The sequence below is a fragment of the Anoplopoma fimbria genome, chromosome 15 (genome assembly GCF_027596085.1).
Source record: "Anoplopoma fimbria isolate UVic2021 breed Golden Eagle Sablefish chromosome 15, Afim_UVic_2022, whole genome shotgun sequence".
NCBI lineage: Eukaryota > Metazoa > Chordata > Actinopteri > Perciformes > Anoplopomatidae > Anoplopoma > Anoplopoma fimbria.
Window position 1 is genome coordinate 13,423,727 of NC_072463.1, and position 18,348 is coordinate 13,442,074.

Sequence of the window (18,348 nt, forward strand, 5' to 3'; positions counted from 1 at the left end):
TTCCGCATCACCTTATATTATCTTGAAAAGATTAACTAGTAATTCCGAAAACATATATAGGATTGATAACTTCTTTAATGTATGTGTTATTGAAAACATATTCACATGTTTAATACATTCAAGCTCCCTTGTGTGACTCAAAGGTGTGTTGCAGATATAAATCTTAAATAAAAGATTATGGAAGAAATTCAGCGATTTTTGTTTACTATCTGTGAGAATAACTGGTCTACAGTATCCTCAGGTCATCAGTCTGATATCAAACATGGTCGGACGTGACTTTACCAGCAATCATTATTACTATGAGTTACAATGCAGGCACTTTTGAATGTCAGGATAATATTTGATTACTTTTGATTAATTTCAACTGGTAATAAAAAAAAATTATATTGAAAAGTGTATGCAGAAGTTGACATTTCTTTGACTTATTGGTTTTTAAAGACGATCCATTGGAGAACTTCAACAACAAGCAACTGCATTATTATTTCATCTGATTCAAATCTTGCAGAAACAAGATCATTTTGTAACAACACTTGGGGAGATAAACTCGTTTTGTTTAGTAAAACAAAAGAACATAAGAACAGGACTGTGGCTTCATTCATAGGAAATAATTGTAACGCAAATTTCAACCGTAATATTGGTAGAGACAAATTGCAAATACACGTTCTCCTTGTATTTGTTTAGCTCTAGTTGGGTCAGTGAACTGTGTATTTTTCTGTGTGGTTGATTTTACTATTAGCATTATTGATTTGTTTTTCTAACTTCACTTTAATTGTTTGCATCTCCATATCTCTGCATACTCATGTGCCTTGGTCTACCCGTTTACTGTAGCAAAGTCAAATAAACAAACGGTTGAAACAAAATGAAGCACTCTGATAAAAGGGGGACAACACTGCGCTCTGAGCTTCCTGAGGGAGAAGACAGTGCCAATGTGGAGCACAGCCCATAGGAGTGGGAGTTTGAAGAGGATCATTAGCAAAAAAAAAAAAAAAATTGGATGTTTTCTCCCCCTCTGTGACTTGTTTAGTGAAGCTGATTTGTAGCCCTTTAAAAAGTAGGAGGAATTATCATTGAAATGAGAAGTCAGGACGGACCCACATGGCCTCCACTACCTAACAATATTTAATTACAATCCTGATATTAACTTGCAAAGACAGTCCAATATGGAAGTGACAGTATGTGAATTAAAAAATTAAAGAAATTGTTAATTTGAGTATTCAGTTTTTATTTTAAATGTATCTTTTATAAAAGAAAAAAAAAAAGGTTTGGGGATGCAGTATTTGCTTAAGGTTAATTCAAGAGTAAATATTTGTATTAAAGAATAAAAAATGAAAAACAAGCCGGGAAATGAAAAGGAAGCGCAGAAACGATCCTAGTCTATGACGAAAAAGACAGAACGAGAGCCCGAGGCTCTGCTTCACCCTGACCCTCCCCTGCCAGCCGCTGCATGCGGAACACTGAAGGTTAAAGTGTGTGTGTGTTTGTGTGTAGGGGAGGGGGGAGGGGGGCGAGGACACGGGACCAAAAAGAATTAGAGTAAAAATAATTAGATGTAAGTGCTCTTGTTGAAGCATGCACAGACAAAACCAGGATACACGTTTTCCCGGGGCTCACTGCAATATTATTATTATTATTATTATTAAACCCTCCCTCAGCTCAGTTTAGAGAAGCAACATTGACCTGGGGGAGATGGATACTGGTTGCCGGGCATTGGAGAGGCTTGGCGTACATTGTTTTTAAAAAAAGTGTACAAATATAAATCTGGCCTTAAAGTAACAGTTAGACATTTTGGAAAATATGCTTATTTGCTTTCTGGTGGAGTGTTCGATGCCACTCTAATATGTGGTAAACACAAGGCTCCGTCCAAGCAGCCGGTTAGCTTAGCTTAGCACAAAGACTGGAAACAGCAAACGGGACTAATTAACATCCAATATCTCAAATGTTTGATCTGAAATATTGTCTTTGCTGGAGGCCTTTTTTCCACCCTGTTTCCAGTCTTTGCGCTAGACTTAGCTAAGCTTATCTAAGCTAACCACTGCCTGTAGCCTTATATATAACGGACATATTTGGGAGTAGAGTCGATCTTTCCATCCAATTTCCTAACATTTTGAACTATTTCTTTTAACTGTGCTGAAAATGTGTGCGAACAAAGAATGGAATTACTAGGAACTAACACGGAGCATCACCATCCAATAAAGCGCACAGAATGCAAGAGCTTAGAGTGAAAAAACTAAACAGGAAATAGACCCGTTGTCAATCAGAAACCGTTTACAATAATTGCTTTTTTACTCTCAGTGGCTGTAAACAATGCACATATGAGGTTTATATGGATTTATACTGACAACAGAGGAGATTCTTGTCCATTGTTATATAATTGATTTAGTTAATTAGATGTTCAGCTTGCAGCTCATACATTTTTGTTCATTTTTCAGGTTTTGAATGTACTTTTTGGGGCTCTTTAAGCTCAAGGCAAATAGTTTTATGTGTGGTTATCTCACACAGAGCTACAGAATATAGCAGATATCAGTTTGTTCACAAGACGGGTCACCTGAGACATCCTATTAGATCAATGACAGCTGCTTGATGCCCCCCAACCACACAAACTCAAACACACACACACACACACACACACACACACACACACACACACACACACACACACACACACACACACTTCACTCGTTTTGGAGCTGGTGACATGGGCCAGTGCTTGTGGGGGAAACAAAGCTCAAGTGAAGCGGAGCAGAGGGCTCAGTCACGAAGGTGGCGTCACTCCGTGCTGATTAGTGGGGACATTTGGAGGCGAGCCGCCGCCGCACATATACTTACTCTACTGAGACAGGATGGACGGACAGAGGGTCACCTGAGACGCAAGAAGGGACATCTTCTAACAAAGGTCACATCTGTAATCAGAGATTTTTGGTTCATTTTTCCAAATTAAAAACAAACTAAGCCTACAAAAGACAAAATAATGATGAAGATTTACCAAACTTACATTTTTAGACGCCTCTTGAAAAAACTGTATTGTATCCCTGAAGAAAAAAACACTAAAATAAACTAGATTAAACACGTCTTATTGTGTATGCCCTATAGCGATGGAGAGGCAATTCCTGGCCACATGACAGTGAATGTGCGTTAACATGTTGGTTGTGTTTCCAATCTAATTCCCTACAACGTTGGAGCAACACACCGTCCTTGTCTTATACACAACTCTCTCTGAGTGGCTGTTGAAACGGCAGTCCACACACCATTGGAAGACACCACGAAGACTGCGTCCACTTCTTATTTACAGTCTGTGGTCCGAATAGAAGTTGCGCATTTACTTTGAACTATGGGAGCTCTGGGAAGCAGCGGCAGTTTGGTGCCGGAATTGCCCATTTACTGAAAATTGATTTTCATTTATAAACACTGTCCTAAACCAAGTATTTGAATTAATCGATAAAATGTATTTATCGCCCAGCTATAGGTAGAATTACGGGCGTGTAGCAAGTTTTCTGCCATAAAACATCTTGACCTGAATATATTATATGTATCCTTCATCTCTTATAACGCTCCACAATGAATGTGTTAAGTAGGCCATTCCAAAAGACACACATTGTACAGCAAACAATCGGCCTGAAAAGACTTAAACTAGAGTAACAAATATCCTATACAGTGGGAGGTCAAAGGCCAATGCTGAATGAGAGGATAAGAGTAAAAGCAACTTCAAATGGTTGAAAGACCCGGGGGTCAAGGTACAATCAAAGGGTGAGACACTAAAACAGTGCCCAAGAGGAACGCACGCCCTTTAAAAAAGGGGGAGAAAACTACCATCATCCATGTGTGATCTGAGTGCATTTCACTGTCCTCCCTTCATCTCCGTTCTCAGTGTCCTTCCCACTCTTTCATTTCGACTATGACGGGCTGCCCCCTTTAAAATAATAAAAAATAAAAAAATGAATAAATTGCATCCCCCCCCCCCTCCTCCCCGAGGCAGGGCAGTGCATGCAGGAAGGTAAACATGTCCACTGTGGTGAGCTCAGACCACGCGGATGCCTCGCTCCAGGTAACAGTCGTCCTCCACAGCTCTGCGCCCACCAGCAACATCTCGGCATTCCACCAGCAGTGCAGAGTAGCCCGTGTCTGAACAGATTTCCGCTTCAGTGCCAACCCCTTCCCTCCTCAAGCAAGGACATCCATGGACTTGATGAGGAGGTTGATTCAAATCAGGGTCAACAGTCAGACCTCTACCTACAGTACCTGACTGATGGCTTGTATTTCTGACTGAAAAGCATCACTTTTTACATTGTTTGGTGTGTTTTTGCAAAGAAAGACCTGCTGTCAATCAGGCTATAACTCATTTCAAGGACTTAGTGGGTGTTCAGACCATAAAGACAGCAATGTGTTACAATAATGCAAAGCGGTCTGCGAGCAGTGAGATGATGAAGTATTTAAGTAACACATCTGAGACACTGAAGGCTGATCAGACCTCATACCACTGCACATTATATTGATAACCCATTATAACACATTCATAATGCTATATGATATCTTGCCATCTTCATCTGATGGTATGTATGGTATCGGATTGGCCAACACAGCGCCTTGCCCGATTACATTGCAGAGCCCAAAACACCACGTGCTTATTACATGGTAGTGCAAGTGAAATCTCAGCTCAACATGCACGTAACTTGGTACAGAAAAGATGTTGTGCACAGCCCATTACTGCCAATAAAATGTCATTCAAAATATAATAAACCGTTTAAATATGCTCAACGTTTTCATTTATTTTAAAACTTGGGTGAAAATGTTTGGCTTGACTACAATTGCACAATAAAACTGGCTGGCTCTGCACTTCCTGGTTACGCCTACAATCCAGGAAAGAGCCGTTGAGTGAGAGGGCGGCTGTGGTGTAGTGGAGAGCAAGATAGTTCACCAATCAGAGGGTCGGTGGTTCAATACCCAGCTTCGGCAGTCGATGTGTCCTTGGGCAAGACACTTAACCCCAAGTTGCTCCCGAAGGCTTGCCATCGGTGTGGACTGGATGTTGTATGAATGTTAGTTAGAGTCTGATGGTGAATGGGTGAATGATATGTAATATACTACTGATTGTAAGTCGCTTTGGATAAAAGCATCTGCTAAATGACTGTAATGTAATGTAATGTAATGAGAGTCGGATCCAGCTGCGGCGGAAGTGCCGAGAAAGCAAGACGAAGACACCAATTGGTGTTCTAAAAGAATGGTGCATGTCATTTTGAAGGATACAAACCCCCAGTGCTTTACACAGAAATATTTAGAGCCCTGCAGTGCATTGTGGAAAAAGATGAGCCAGGTTAAACTGGTGTGTGTGTGTGTGTGTGTCTGCTCAGTCAGGAAGTACAATAGCAGTAGATTAATTCAACTTCAACAGTATGGAATTACTTCTTGTGCAGCAAGACTTGAAACAAGCGTCCCTCACTGACAGAACTAATTGCACGACGACTGTCAAACTGAAAATTCAGGTCATGGGTTTGGCGTGCAGTGCATTTGTGTTCTTAGAGTCCAGCCTGCATAATCCCGTTCCCCTGTAATGCGTAGGAGGACAAGGTGTGGGCTGATGTTCATTACTTTCCTCTCTGCGAGTCGATATTCTTTCTCAGTCTTCCATTGCTCCCCTGGTGATACTATGTATACCCAAGCTGCCAGATGCAGCACAATACTGCAAATGTGTGTGTGTGTGTGTGTGTGTGTGTGTGTGTGTGTGTGTGTGTGTGTGTGAGGCAAAGAACACATGATGTGATTAGGGTGACAGAAATGTACATCCATATCCGAGACTTCCTCTCTAATAAAATCACTAAATATTACAGGGAGTTCTTCTTTGACAACATGGTGTCAATGGCTACCATCGCCCACTGGTTAAGGGTGTCAGTGTGTCCGCCTCCTTTTTGACGGCCTTTTCATTGAAACCGCCAGCAAGTGACAGCATTATTTTAGAGCTCCCCTCAGGGCTGAGTGTAGAACCGTTCCTGCCTCGAGACACGCAGGTAATAAATAAATAAATAAAAATTCTATCATGACCAGCAACGCGGCTGTGAAATCCAAGTAAGTCGGTGGGTGAGTCCACTCAAAGGCTGAAGAGAGTGAGACAAGTCTCGGTGCTCCAGGTTTTTTTTTTTTTTTTTTTTTTTTTTTTTTTTTTAGACACATGGGGACACTGGAGGCTGACGTGAGGCTGACGACAGTTGCCGTTCCCCTTATGTTTACCATCATTTCCCTCCACAAACACGAGGCCGGGCTGGAAAAGGCCAGAGAGCCAGGGCCTCCAGCATGCAGGCAGTCGAAGAAGGGGAAGGGGGTGGGGGGGATGGCAGAGAGTGAAAAGAGAACTAGAGATAAGGGAGGGAGTGGAGAGAGGGGTTAAGGCAATCACTGATGGGAGAGAGAGACGGGGGGAGAGAGAGAGAGAGAGAGAGAGAGAGAGAGAGAGAGAGAGAGAGAGAGAGAGAGTGAGGGCTAAGCTGCCTCCAGACACCACGCGGCTCAGAGCAGATCGAGAGTGACGGCTTGCTGATTAGTCAACTCACAGCCCCCCCCCAAGACCACATACACACACACACACACACACACACACACACACACACACACACACACACACACACACACACACACACACACACACACACACACACACAGTTACTGTGCAGTTCATTTAAATAAACCCTGCTATTACCGTTGCACGCGTGACAAAAACATATGAACTCGCATACATGTAAACAAATTGAAAAAAAAGAAAATAAAGGTAAAAAAAAAACCCACTCACTTTATATGTTAAGGAAGTCTGTGTCGTGACAAAATGTTCTTTGAGACTCTTAGGTCTGCAGGAATGTCTGCAATGTGTATGGACATAACGCGTAGAGGGAGGTCGGCGGTTAATTACCTTAAGGAGATAGACAGGGATGTTGCTGAAGTCCCCAGGGAGCTTGAGAAGGAAACGGGCCGAGAACTCTCCCGTCTAGGGAACAAGAGACAGGGTTTCAACATACGGGTCATACACTGATGAAAATGATGTGTTTTGGTGTTAGAAAAATGATGCATACATAAGATGTGCAGATAGAATTTATCTTTCGTTAGGTTCAGGAAAAGATCGTGTACCGGCTTAAATTAAGTTATGTTTGTTACATAAGTGTGTGACAAAGATACTACGCTTTGTACTTGACATAGTACATGACATAGTACATGACATAGTACATGACATCGTTACGCATAAGCACAGTTACGTATGCAACTTGAAATTATTGCCAGTCTCGACTTTAAGTTTCACAAGGGACACCAACAGTGGTCTTCTGGGTGAAAGTCCGTTTTTTTCGACCCATTCATCCACCCCGATCACCTCCCTTTGCAGACTTTGTGGGAACCTGACTTTGTCCTTTACTCCTGTCATGATTGTCGTCTAGCAACAAATATAAATATGGATTGCAATAAGCTGACGACCATACGCGCCGTCTTTTCGGGGATGACGGTTTTACAATACCCGAGTTTTGGTAGCAGTTACCACTTTTTTTGATGTGTTAGTTTTGAGATTAGGAATGCACTTTAGCTCTTATTTTTAATTCAACAAAATTTGTCAAACTGCTCGTTGCAAAGTGTTAAAAAAGAACTGTGCCTGATAGTCAAAAGTTATTTTTTTACTTTTAGAACTCAAAGAGTCAGAGAGAATGGTGTTCTGTATAAGCAGCAGGTATCCTGGTTCCCCAGGGGGTTGTGTACTGTCCCTATTCTGCATCAAAAGAGGCACATTCTTAAATTTGCAGATGACACAGCTGTTGTCAGTCTGGTTCATGGGTGTCATCACGTGGGCCTGTGGTCGGTGATCTTTACCAGTGTTGTGACGATCACCTTCTGGAATAAGCATTTCTAAAAGATGTGGTTATTGACTTCAGGAAAAACTTCACCACCTTCTGTTTGCCGCCCCAAAAACCACCACTAACTTACAAAACTTTACCTCTTATCATCTGTTTTGCAAAATCAACGATGTGGTAATGAAACGGTCAGCTCGTTGGGAACATTCACTCAGCATATTTTTATTTATGACATATTTTGCCTTTTTAGTTGGAAAGCGGCAAGTGTAAAGGGAGACAGAAAATGACATTGCAGTTATATTGCATGCACCGTGTACATTCCACTATTGGGCCACCGCTCAGTACATTTTCTCAAATATGAGACAATGTCCTGTTTCAAAGCTCCTTTTAATTAAAATATCCTACTTGATGTGCTTAATGTCCCGCTGTTACATATTCAGCAAACAACGCCTCCATGTCAGTTGGGTTTATTATCGCTTTCATTAGCTTCCAGCTTTATTTTATGTCAACATATTTGTGTTCAAATACACACGATCTGAAATTATACATACTCTTCAAAACGACTGAAAGGTCTGCTTTTGTTAATAATGTGCTCATTACTACAGCGTAGTAAAAGTACAATATTGTGTTTCATACTGTTCATGAGTTATCATCAACGTGTCCTCAAGAATGTGTCTTGACAGAGACACACGGATCACAACATCATGGCACAGTGATCTGAAGATCATGTGCATATCGTGACTGGCCAAAATGAAAATAAAGAACACATGATTCTGACTGGTCTGACACTAATTCCTTTGTAGAAACAAACAGGAAGTTTTATTCCATGCCTATTTTCCCAGGGAAATGTCTTCTAAGGGCCTGCGTACTAAATTGATTCTATGAATTACATATTTTTTAAAATAGTGGCACAGGAGAACAAGTAAAAGTCAATCCTTGCTCATGTGATTGCTAAATGTTGAGATGAGACGAAATCAAAAGTATCTATGTTATAAACTCAAGACTGACACAGCTATAGGATTAACGTGTGAACAGTGTTTCTACAGTAAAACTGTCCAACGCGCGTCGTCACAAACAGAAAGCCATCCAACAGTCGCCTACCCAGCTGTTCTTGCGCCCGGCATAAATCTCCATGTTGCGGCCGTAGTTGGGATCCTCCAGCAGACTGTCGTACTCGAAGAGCAGCCTGGAGCTCTCGCGCAGACGCTGGCATTGGTACTGGTGGTACTGCTGGAGAAGCTCCTTCACCAGCTGCAGCAAGCATTCTGGATCCCCAGCATCCCACCGGGCCAAGTGCTGAGGAAGACACAAGAGAAGAGGCATAAAGACGGACATGAGACACAGCATCCATCATTTGTTAAATGTTAATAACATGTTAGAATGTAAAATCAACACATCAGTTATTGTCATAGCCTCATTTGGCTTATTAAATTGTGGCTGATTTGGCGAGAAATCCTCTAAACTGAATGTAAGCACATATAGGGATTATATCATGGCATAAACAGCAATCAGAGTGCTATGCTTTGAGCACAATCTGAGTTTAAAGGGACGGTGCGCCCCCAAATCCAAAACACATATTTGACCTCTTACCTCTAGTGCTATTTATCGATCTAGATTGTTTTGGTGTGAGTTGCCGAGGGTTGGAGATATTAGCGGCAGAAATGTTTGCCTTTTCATCAATATAATGGAACTAGATGTTGCTTGCTTGTGGTGCCGAAAAAATTCATTTGAAAAACTCAACAGTAAGACAGTAAGTGAGCAGTTTCATGTAGGGACTATTTTCTTTCTACGGAAATACACCCGCCATCTGTATCGCCCCGCATAGGGAGCGTGCAACTATAGGGTGCTGCAGGAATGAGTCCTGAAACCCTGAAATCAGTCAGTGTTTTCTGCAATAATCCAAAATTCTATGGAAAATTCCCAATGCCTTTTTGTCTAAGGTACTAGTGTATTGCCAATTTATGGGTTGGCTCTATTCTGATAGCTCACCCAGCACCACTGGGCTAGCTAACGTTACGGCTGGGCTGAAAGGCCATTAATGTTTACATCTTGCACTGTCATGCGCCTCTCATCCATGTGTAGACAGAATATAGTTCCTACATGAAAGTTCTCACATCGCGTTGGGGATTATCTTGAGTAACTCGAAAGAGAGATTACTGTTTTTGCCATTATTGAGTTTTTCTTTTTGACGCACACAAAAATAATCTAAGTTGATAAAATGCACAAGTAAAAGTGAAGAAAAAGGTGTTTTTGATTTGAAACTGTAGTTTTAAGATTTCAAAATGTAAATGGCGACATCCTGATGAAAACGTACTCGTCGAAGGTTACATTTGTAAACTGTGTTGACCATGGACCACTCTTTTGTTTCCTGAATTAAAGAATGTACACAGCACTCAAACTTGTAGTCTGAATTGACTGGCACGCATGGTGGTTATATGACAACCTCTAAAGGGCTGATCAATTTGAGCAACCCATTATGGTTCTGAATGGCACTTGAGACCACATTGGGAGTTGGATGGGAATTAATAAAAAGAAGCAGGAGAGCAGATAGAAAACTGAGTACTAGGGAGAGTTAGGAAGACCATGGTAGAAGAAAAAAGGATTGTGCTTGGAAGAAGAAAAAAAAAAATGGCAGTAATAATAGCCTAACCCTGACAAGCGGTACTTCTCATTACCAGATCAGAAGGAAAAGGGTTGTGCTAAAGGATGTCCTCCTCCTGTTTCCACGGAGATTAGATTGATATGGAAAAGTACTGAGCCTTTTCTGTCCTCTGTTGCTATACTGATTGGCAGCTATGGATTTTTGCTAAGGATGCATAGGGTTTTCGTGTTTCTTGCATGTCAAAAAGCTGCATTGCGCACACAGACTTTCACTCACACAATCTCTACTTCAGCCATCTCCAACGGCACTCGACCGACGGACTGAAGCCTGGAAGCAATATGCAAATGCACAGGAAAAAAAAACTACAAATCATATGCACCTGTCACATATGAGTAAGCAGAACCGAGCACGAGTGATTCTCTACCGGGTTTTTTTCTACCACACGGAAGTTTTTCCACTCTTTAAGGGGAACCTGTCCATTGATGCGCGAGGAATAAAACGCTTATAATTAATGTGAACATCACTGTGTGGAAAAAACAAATTGCAGGCAACATGTCAGGTCTAATAAAGAGGAATGGATGGCCGAGCTCTTGGGGAATGAATGCTGTGAAAGCTTTATAATGGGGGAGTTCAGCAAGCGAATCAAGACCAAGGCAAAAAAAAACAAAAAACACAACATAAGATAAAATAACTGGCATAATGAGTTTGCTGCACTGTTTGAACTTTGAAATGACTCGGCTTGTTAATTTAATAGAGATTTATGCTCCCTCTTTGAAGAGCTGGCACTATTATTGTATTTATTTTAAATACACAATTGCTACCTTTTCACATTGATATGATTTGTTACATGTCATTTTGGGGAAAGGTAAGATTGAATGTGCCAGTTCCCCCCCCTGTTCGTTAAACTTAAGACTTTTAAACTTCAAAATATTTTGGTTGACTTTCAATTTGGATTTCTAGACTCTCTAGTTTTGAGGCATGATGTGAATCTCTGCAGTCCTCCAGAAGTGAAAGTGATCCTTCCCCGACTCATTCAGAAAGTGGAACACCTCTTCACAGACTCAAACTGCTGCAACCTGATGACAGAGCTACGATGCCAGAGTGAAATGTGTAGCTGCTTTTGCCTTTCTGTAGCACTCGAGCCAATTAAATACAGGTCAACCTAAATGAAGAGCAAATCGGAACACGGAGCCATTTTGGTGTGCACTGAGTGGGAGGGTGGATTAGTAGGTGCTGGAAAGACTGTGACCATTAATACCCATTACATGAAGGTGTCAAGTCAAAAGCGGGACGTCTTAGGCTTGCATTAGCTCGTCTCCCTGACTGTCTGTCTTTTTGTTCGCCTGTCTTCCTGTCTCTGTCTGGCAGCCCATATCAGCCCGGTGATGGAGAAAGCTTCCTTTGTTTTAGAGCAACACCCCCTTGCCATGGGAGAGGGGGGTGTGTATAAACAGAGACAGTGACCTCATCGTCCAAATCCACCGGTGGTTACCAGCAATGCCGGGATTCCCGAAACGAGGGGGAGACGCAAACAAGGATGGGCATTGTCCAAAAGTGGCAGTCAGCGCTCCGGGGGCAGGAGCGAGCTGAAACTGAGGAGAGACTGAGGAAGTGCTGTGTCAGGATTGTGACAAAGAATATCAGCCAAACTCCACTGGAGAAGGAGGAGGAGGAGAGGCAGGGAGTAGTTGGAGAATGGGGGGGGGACGCTGCAGAGCTCAAGCAAGTAGGCCAAGGCCAAAGATAACATGCTTGAGTCTTGTTTCATTGGGAGGTAAAGCTTGGTGTATACTTGACTTTGTTTGGTAGTGAGCCTCTGAGTCTTTGTGACTTGGCTTGTTTTTAAATGCTTCAGAAAATTGAGGTCTTAAAAATCGACTTTTGAGTCAATATTTTCAAGCCAAATCAAATTGTTTACAGGATATTCCAACCTTTTTGTTTCTTTATACTACATGTAATACTTGCATTGTTTCTCTACGGGGCTTGTATAAAAGGCCATAAAATAGTCTATCAATATGATATATAACTTTACAGTTCATTACATTTCCTCCTCTGCATCCTGGAGTTTGGTTTATGGTGTTTTGCTGGTTACAACCATTGTCTTCTTGCTACTTCACAGTGCATTTTGTTTGTAGGCCCTCTGGTGTTTCGGAGAAGAATACAACGAACAGCGCGTTGGGTATAAACGCCTTTGTGCGTGCTCGGAGACTGCGTGCCATCTGCGGAGACTCCTGCTGCAGTGCCAAGTATAGTGAAGACTAGAGACAAAAACAGAACTTTTATCCTAAAATACACAAGGAGAGCTGCAGCACAACTTAATTACTGGATAGATGATACAGCACATACCAGAGACTGTTTTCCCTAAGCTAAAGCACAGGGACAAGAAATGTTCCCATGTTTTTGAGAGAGAAGTGTGTATAGTGAAGGTTTCCTCAGGCTCAGTAGTTAACTCCATGTGCTCCAGAGGTATTCTCTGGTCACAAGGGCGTTTTCCAAACTATTGTTATCGGTGGAACTGGGCTCTGATAGTGTCCGATGGCAGTAACACGGGGAAGTACATCAGGGAGGCTCCATACACATAATGAGGGCTGGAATTATCGGCATGTGATTAACTCCTGATAATAAACTCCAACTTCAAAACCGGGAGATGGGGGATGGGGATTCTCCAGTCCGTTAATAAAAGACATGCAGTGTGTGCTAAAGCTTTTTGGAACAGCTGATTTCAAAGCGAGCTGACGGTAAGTGGTATTCGTGTCATATCTGAAATGTTTTCAGATTATTTCTTCCCACAAAAGTTATCTTTCAAACATATAATGCAACACTATCAGTAAATTAAGTGTCCTTTAAAAATCCACGACAGACAGACACCAGATCAACATTGGCATCCGTAACGGGGCAAAAAAACTGCACTTGTTTGTCTTGTACTGAATGTTCTGACTCCGAGTTAACAAGGTAGCACTCGAATGCAGCAGCGAAGCATTGGTCGAACACAGAGGCAGAGATTGTGCAAAGCACTGAGCCAAAAAAGCAATGTCCGTGTGTTGCAATTTGTTTGTGCGTGTGTGTGTGTGTGTGTGTGTTTGTGCAGACATGTGAGTCTGTATACAGACTCTTCACTGAATTGATTTTATACGCTCTGCTGAAGGCTGTGTGTGCCAAAACAAATCTATGTTTTTTTTCCATGAATAGGATAAGCCCTGCGGAAAATGTACACATTTGATGCATAAAACAGAAAAACAAAAGATGCGATAGTTGCAATCTAGGCTATTTGAGAGCCACGATTTAACGTTTGATGAAATAAACTGAAGAAAATGAATAAAATTACATCCACATGCCCTCTCGATCATTCTGTATGGAAGGAGCATCTTCCTTAGGGCTTTATCCACAGGGGGTAGATATTGTAGCCCTCGACAGTACTCCCCGGTTCAATATGGACTTTGTAATCCAATTATTTTGACACAACACACGGGTTAAACCTGTGTCAAATGATTAAGCCTAAACTTGGCTTATGATAAACCTGTCATCTCTAATACGCAAATCACTGATACATTGCTTATTTTGAAAAGAGCACATATCTGTAAGGGAGGCGACGTATAATCGTATTACCTTTAGATACTATTATTGTTGTTGATTCAATATCAATGTTAAAAACTGCACATTAAAAATATATTGGATTACCATTTATTATTTGGGGGATTCATGTAGCAGTGTGTCCGAGCCAACGTTAAAAAAAAAAACTGTTGAAATAGCACAGTTGGTTGACATAAATGTTATAGAACACGATGTCTTTAAAAAAAACACTCACACACACGTACACATGCTCCTTCTGTCTATTGATTTATTTACTCAAATTAAAGAAATTATGTTAATTAATAAAAAAAAAGGAATTCATTAGTCGAGTAAATACATAAGTGATACATGGCAAAATATTTTTCAACACTTTTCTTGGAAAATAAGAAAAGTTAAAGAAAAAGTAAAATTAGCCAACAAGGCCTAATGAGAACTTTACGTCAGTTATGAACAAGAGATAAAAGCTAAAACCACACATAATTGCGTTTTGCAATTGGAAATGGAGACTTTTAAAAACGGTGATGCAGACACCCACATCATGATTGGGTAATATCAGTCACTACATGTCCTTACCTGATTCGTCATGCCCCTATTGTGAAACTTTTTGGAAAGAAAACAAACATCCACCTCAACTACAGGTAGTTAATCCAACATGGATAACCAAATTACAGACGTTGCTGACCTTGGTGTGTATGCTAGCAGCTGTTGTCCAGTTAAATTCTCAAATTTTTAAATGTTCTGTTCTTCCTCAATAATATTTTCTGCAAATAAGCAACCGCAGAGTAGACAATCTGCTTTCTGTTTACACGGGCAAGCGGATGCGCAGTGTATGTGAATGGTCATATGACATGCATTTTCAGGTGTCTTAGTAATGAGTAATGATTTTTTGCATGGGGGATTGTTTCTTATTTCTTAAATGCTGCGCAGCAAAAACATAATAAAGCCTTTATACCCTGTGGGTGTGACCAATAAACAACACAAAAAAGTAAAACAAATTGCCTGAGCATAATATACAGTACCAGTCAAAAGTTTGGACACACCTTCTCATTCAACTACTTTGAAGAATCTAAAATATAAAACATATTCTGGTTTGTTGAGCATTTGTTTGTTTACCACATAATTCCATATGTGTTCCTTCATAGTTTGGATGTCTTCAATATTAATCTACAATGTAGAAAAAAATAAAAATAAAGAAAAACCATTGAATGAGAAGGTGTGTCCAAACTTTTGACTGGTACTGTATGTCTAGGGCTTTTATTGTGAAAGGTAAGAATGGGAAGAGTGGATCTGGTCTGGGCTGCCCTTGTCAAGGGTTTAAGGAGTAATTTAGTTTGCTGGCTTGGTCCAGACTACGGAGCCACCGTGCTGTTGTTTCATAAGGCGCTACTCAAACCTTTCTGCACAACCTGATTGGTTGATGCCTTTATTCGCAGTGCAAAAACATGAAAAACCTGCGTTGTCCTTCTGCAAGAAAGGATGACGCTTTTTCCCGCTATATTTGTGTTCTGTGTGAAAGTACTCGAGACAAAACAACGTGCATTTAATATCAAGAAAAAACGCCCCCTAGTGTGTAGTGTTAATTTTGACTCTAAATTAAAAGCAAGAGGATCACCAAAGCCATTAGAATGTATCCTCAAGGGAACTTGAAGATCTGTAGAAAATTTCACAGTTGACGTTTATGGCTTCACTCAAAACTACGTTCATCCTGTGGGGAACATGAATGGAATACAAATTTCATGGCAATCCATTTTATAGTTAAATAAATTCACTCTGAAAAACAAACTTCAACCTACTGGTGGCGCTAGAGTAAAAGGTCAGAGGAACACAATCCTTACAGTATAACCTTTTGGGGCCTTGGATATCTGCAGCAAATTCCACTGCCATCCATTCAATAGGTGTATAGATTTTTTTTTTGTTTTAACCAAAAAACCACGGCACTAGCACGGTTAAAAAAAAAAAAAATGACTTACTTACAAAAATAAAGTGTGCCACTTATTGCATCAAATTAATATACATTTTTCACTAAGCAGGGATTCCTTTAACCTACAATTCTAGTCTGAAGTATTGTAAATATGTTGATGATAAAAGGAAGAACTCAACAGAAACAGTGTTTTCCTTTAAGAACAAAATGTACACCTAAATCGGGCATCTTCACACTGAATAGACCCAAGTTGACAGAATTATGTCTTCCTGTGCCATCCGTCTGTACCATCTCTGATCCAATATTTATCGTAGGCCAATGAGAGAGGGACTGGCATCTGAAAATGCAAGATAATTATATAGGCCAAGAGCAGATATTTGTTTTTACGTCTTAAATGTGATTTTTATAGATGCTGGCAACCTGATCCAATAAATCGCTGCCGACTTGAAAGTGTGAGGCATTAAAAAACTCCCAAGTATTAAATTAATCTCTGTTAGTCTCTAATTCAAGTGTGGGCTCACACCCTGTTTCGCCCCTGGAGAGTGCCAAGTCTAAGATCATGCTAAATTGCTCTTGTCATGTGTTTAAGACACTTGGCATTCTCAGCCCAGTGTTTTTTTCTTACTGTGATCTGTGCCATTTGTGGCCGACACAGTACAACTTGTTGACAGAAACAGCACTTTTCTGACTCCTTTAAATGTGGTTCAGTAACTTCTTTAGCCTAGTACCAAACCACCGTGAGGACTGACACTATTGTGCCATCTTAGTCTTGGCACTAATGTCTCTCGTTTTCTCCCATCCATCAGCTGGTGTTTAGGAATTGCGAAGCTCCTTTCCACCGACTATCTCTGGTAGCAAACAATAGCCTGTCTGCTAAAAGCATTCCCAGAGCTGTCAGTGAGCCCTGCCAATAATAAACTCTAATAAAAGCTGGAATGCATTATTCCCTACAGTGGGAAGGAAGCAGGAGCAACAGTTGGTACGCTATGCCCAGGTTGACATAATCCTGCTTTATGGGCCGTCTGAGGTCCATTGTTAGAGCAGTAACAGGGGGCGAGCTGGAGCAGCAGATAGGAAGCGCTCACCAATGCTTGGCATTCAAGTTTACCAGGGGTAACGTGAAGTCGGAAATGTTTCCTTTTCATAGAAGGAATAGTGCTTATATTGGCTTAACACTCTATTTTCTTGGTGGGAGTTGTTCTGATATCTAAACTACAAACAATGTCTCATTGTTTGAAGCCATAACTTCTGAGGATTTTTTTTTTTAAATAGTTGAAAAGTAAAAGATTATTTTCATCTAAGAGAGCAGGACAGCACAATGAGTATAGCTGGCAAAACAATGAAAATACCTTCTCACTTTACTTTCTAACATCCCTACCCAATATATGGCAATCAGCACCCGACCCCTTGGCTCCTACTAAATACATTCATATTTAAAAACGGGCCACAAATATACAGTTAAGTTTTTTTCAAAAAGATTGTATAATTTCCTAGAACAGCTGGGCCCTGCAGCTTTAAACTAAAGTTACTCATAAACTGAGTAATTTGTTTGATTAATACACAATTCATGATTGTAAAGAGTAATCTACAGTGGCCGTGCTCATGAAGGAACACGTCACCTAGAACAACAGTGTGGCTCATTGATGTGTTTTAGTATGCTAGTACTTTAGTAATCAGTTCATGATTTAGGTCTTTTCATGGTATTTGTTCACAATAAGAAACACATGGGACATCATCACAGTCTGCCAACGTCTACATCCCAGATTTTACAAGTTAATACTCTTTAGATTTTGGCACATGCCCTCACTGCAAATTGCCTTTATTAAATTAAAGGGGGTAAATAACAGTAGTACACTGGTTAGTTGGTCCCATTCAAAATAGCCTCTTATACAAACAAAGATTTACATAAATAAGTTATGTAGTATGGGTTTTTCAGACAGTATATCTGTATTTGGTATCCCCCCCTGGCATGCAAAAGTATAATACAACCACAAAACCAAAAAGTCTAAGCACTTGTTCAATATATTTGCATGCCTACACTCTCAAAGTTGATCTAGGTTAAGAAAATGTATTGGGCAACTGGTTTGTCATTAAGACTGTAAATAACAACATGTATAATAACTATTTGAGCCTGTGTGGGGTGGACAGATGAGTAGATAGGTATATCCATATGCTGAACAAGCAGAAGCTAATGATTTCAATTATTATCTCTGCCAGGAGGATGATGCGATTGGTTTTGTGTGTCGGTGAGTCCGTTAGAGGTGTACATTTCTGTGTCTGTCCACGGCAAATCTCGCATTCTGCTACAGCAAACTGCTTAATATTTTGGGTGGCCAGTTATGGCTGCATGCTCAAGGACCCTTTCATGGTTGCGATGACTCAAACATTCTAAAAACTACTTTTATTACCGGTTTTACACTGCCATTGACTGTAAGCTGATT

At 40.7% G+C, this 18,348-nt stretch overlaps 1 protein-coding gene across 3 annotated transcripts in view; it reads right to left on the reverse strand.

Moving 5' to 3' along the window:
* The window catches only part of babam2 (BRISC and BRCA1 A complex member 2), a 93,569-nt gene that overhangs the window by 49,809 nt on the left and 25,412 nt on the right, over positions 1–18,348 (reverse strand). For all 3 annotated transcript variants that reach the window (XM_054613384.1, XM_054613385.1, XM_054613386.1), the window contains exons 5-6: positions 8,916–9,110; positions 6,893–6,967 (exon numbers count right to left, since the gene is read on the reverse strand). In XM_054613384.1, the coding sequence (XP_054469359.1) occupies positions 6,893–6,967; positions 8,916–9,110 (270 nt within the window). The remainder of the gene's footprint in view (positions 1–6,892; positions 6,968–8,915; positions 9,111–18,348) is intronic.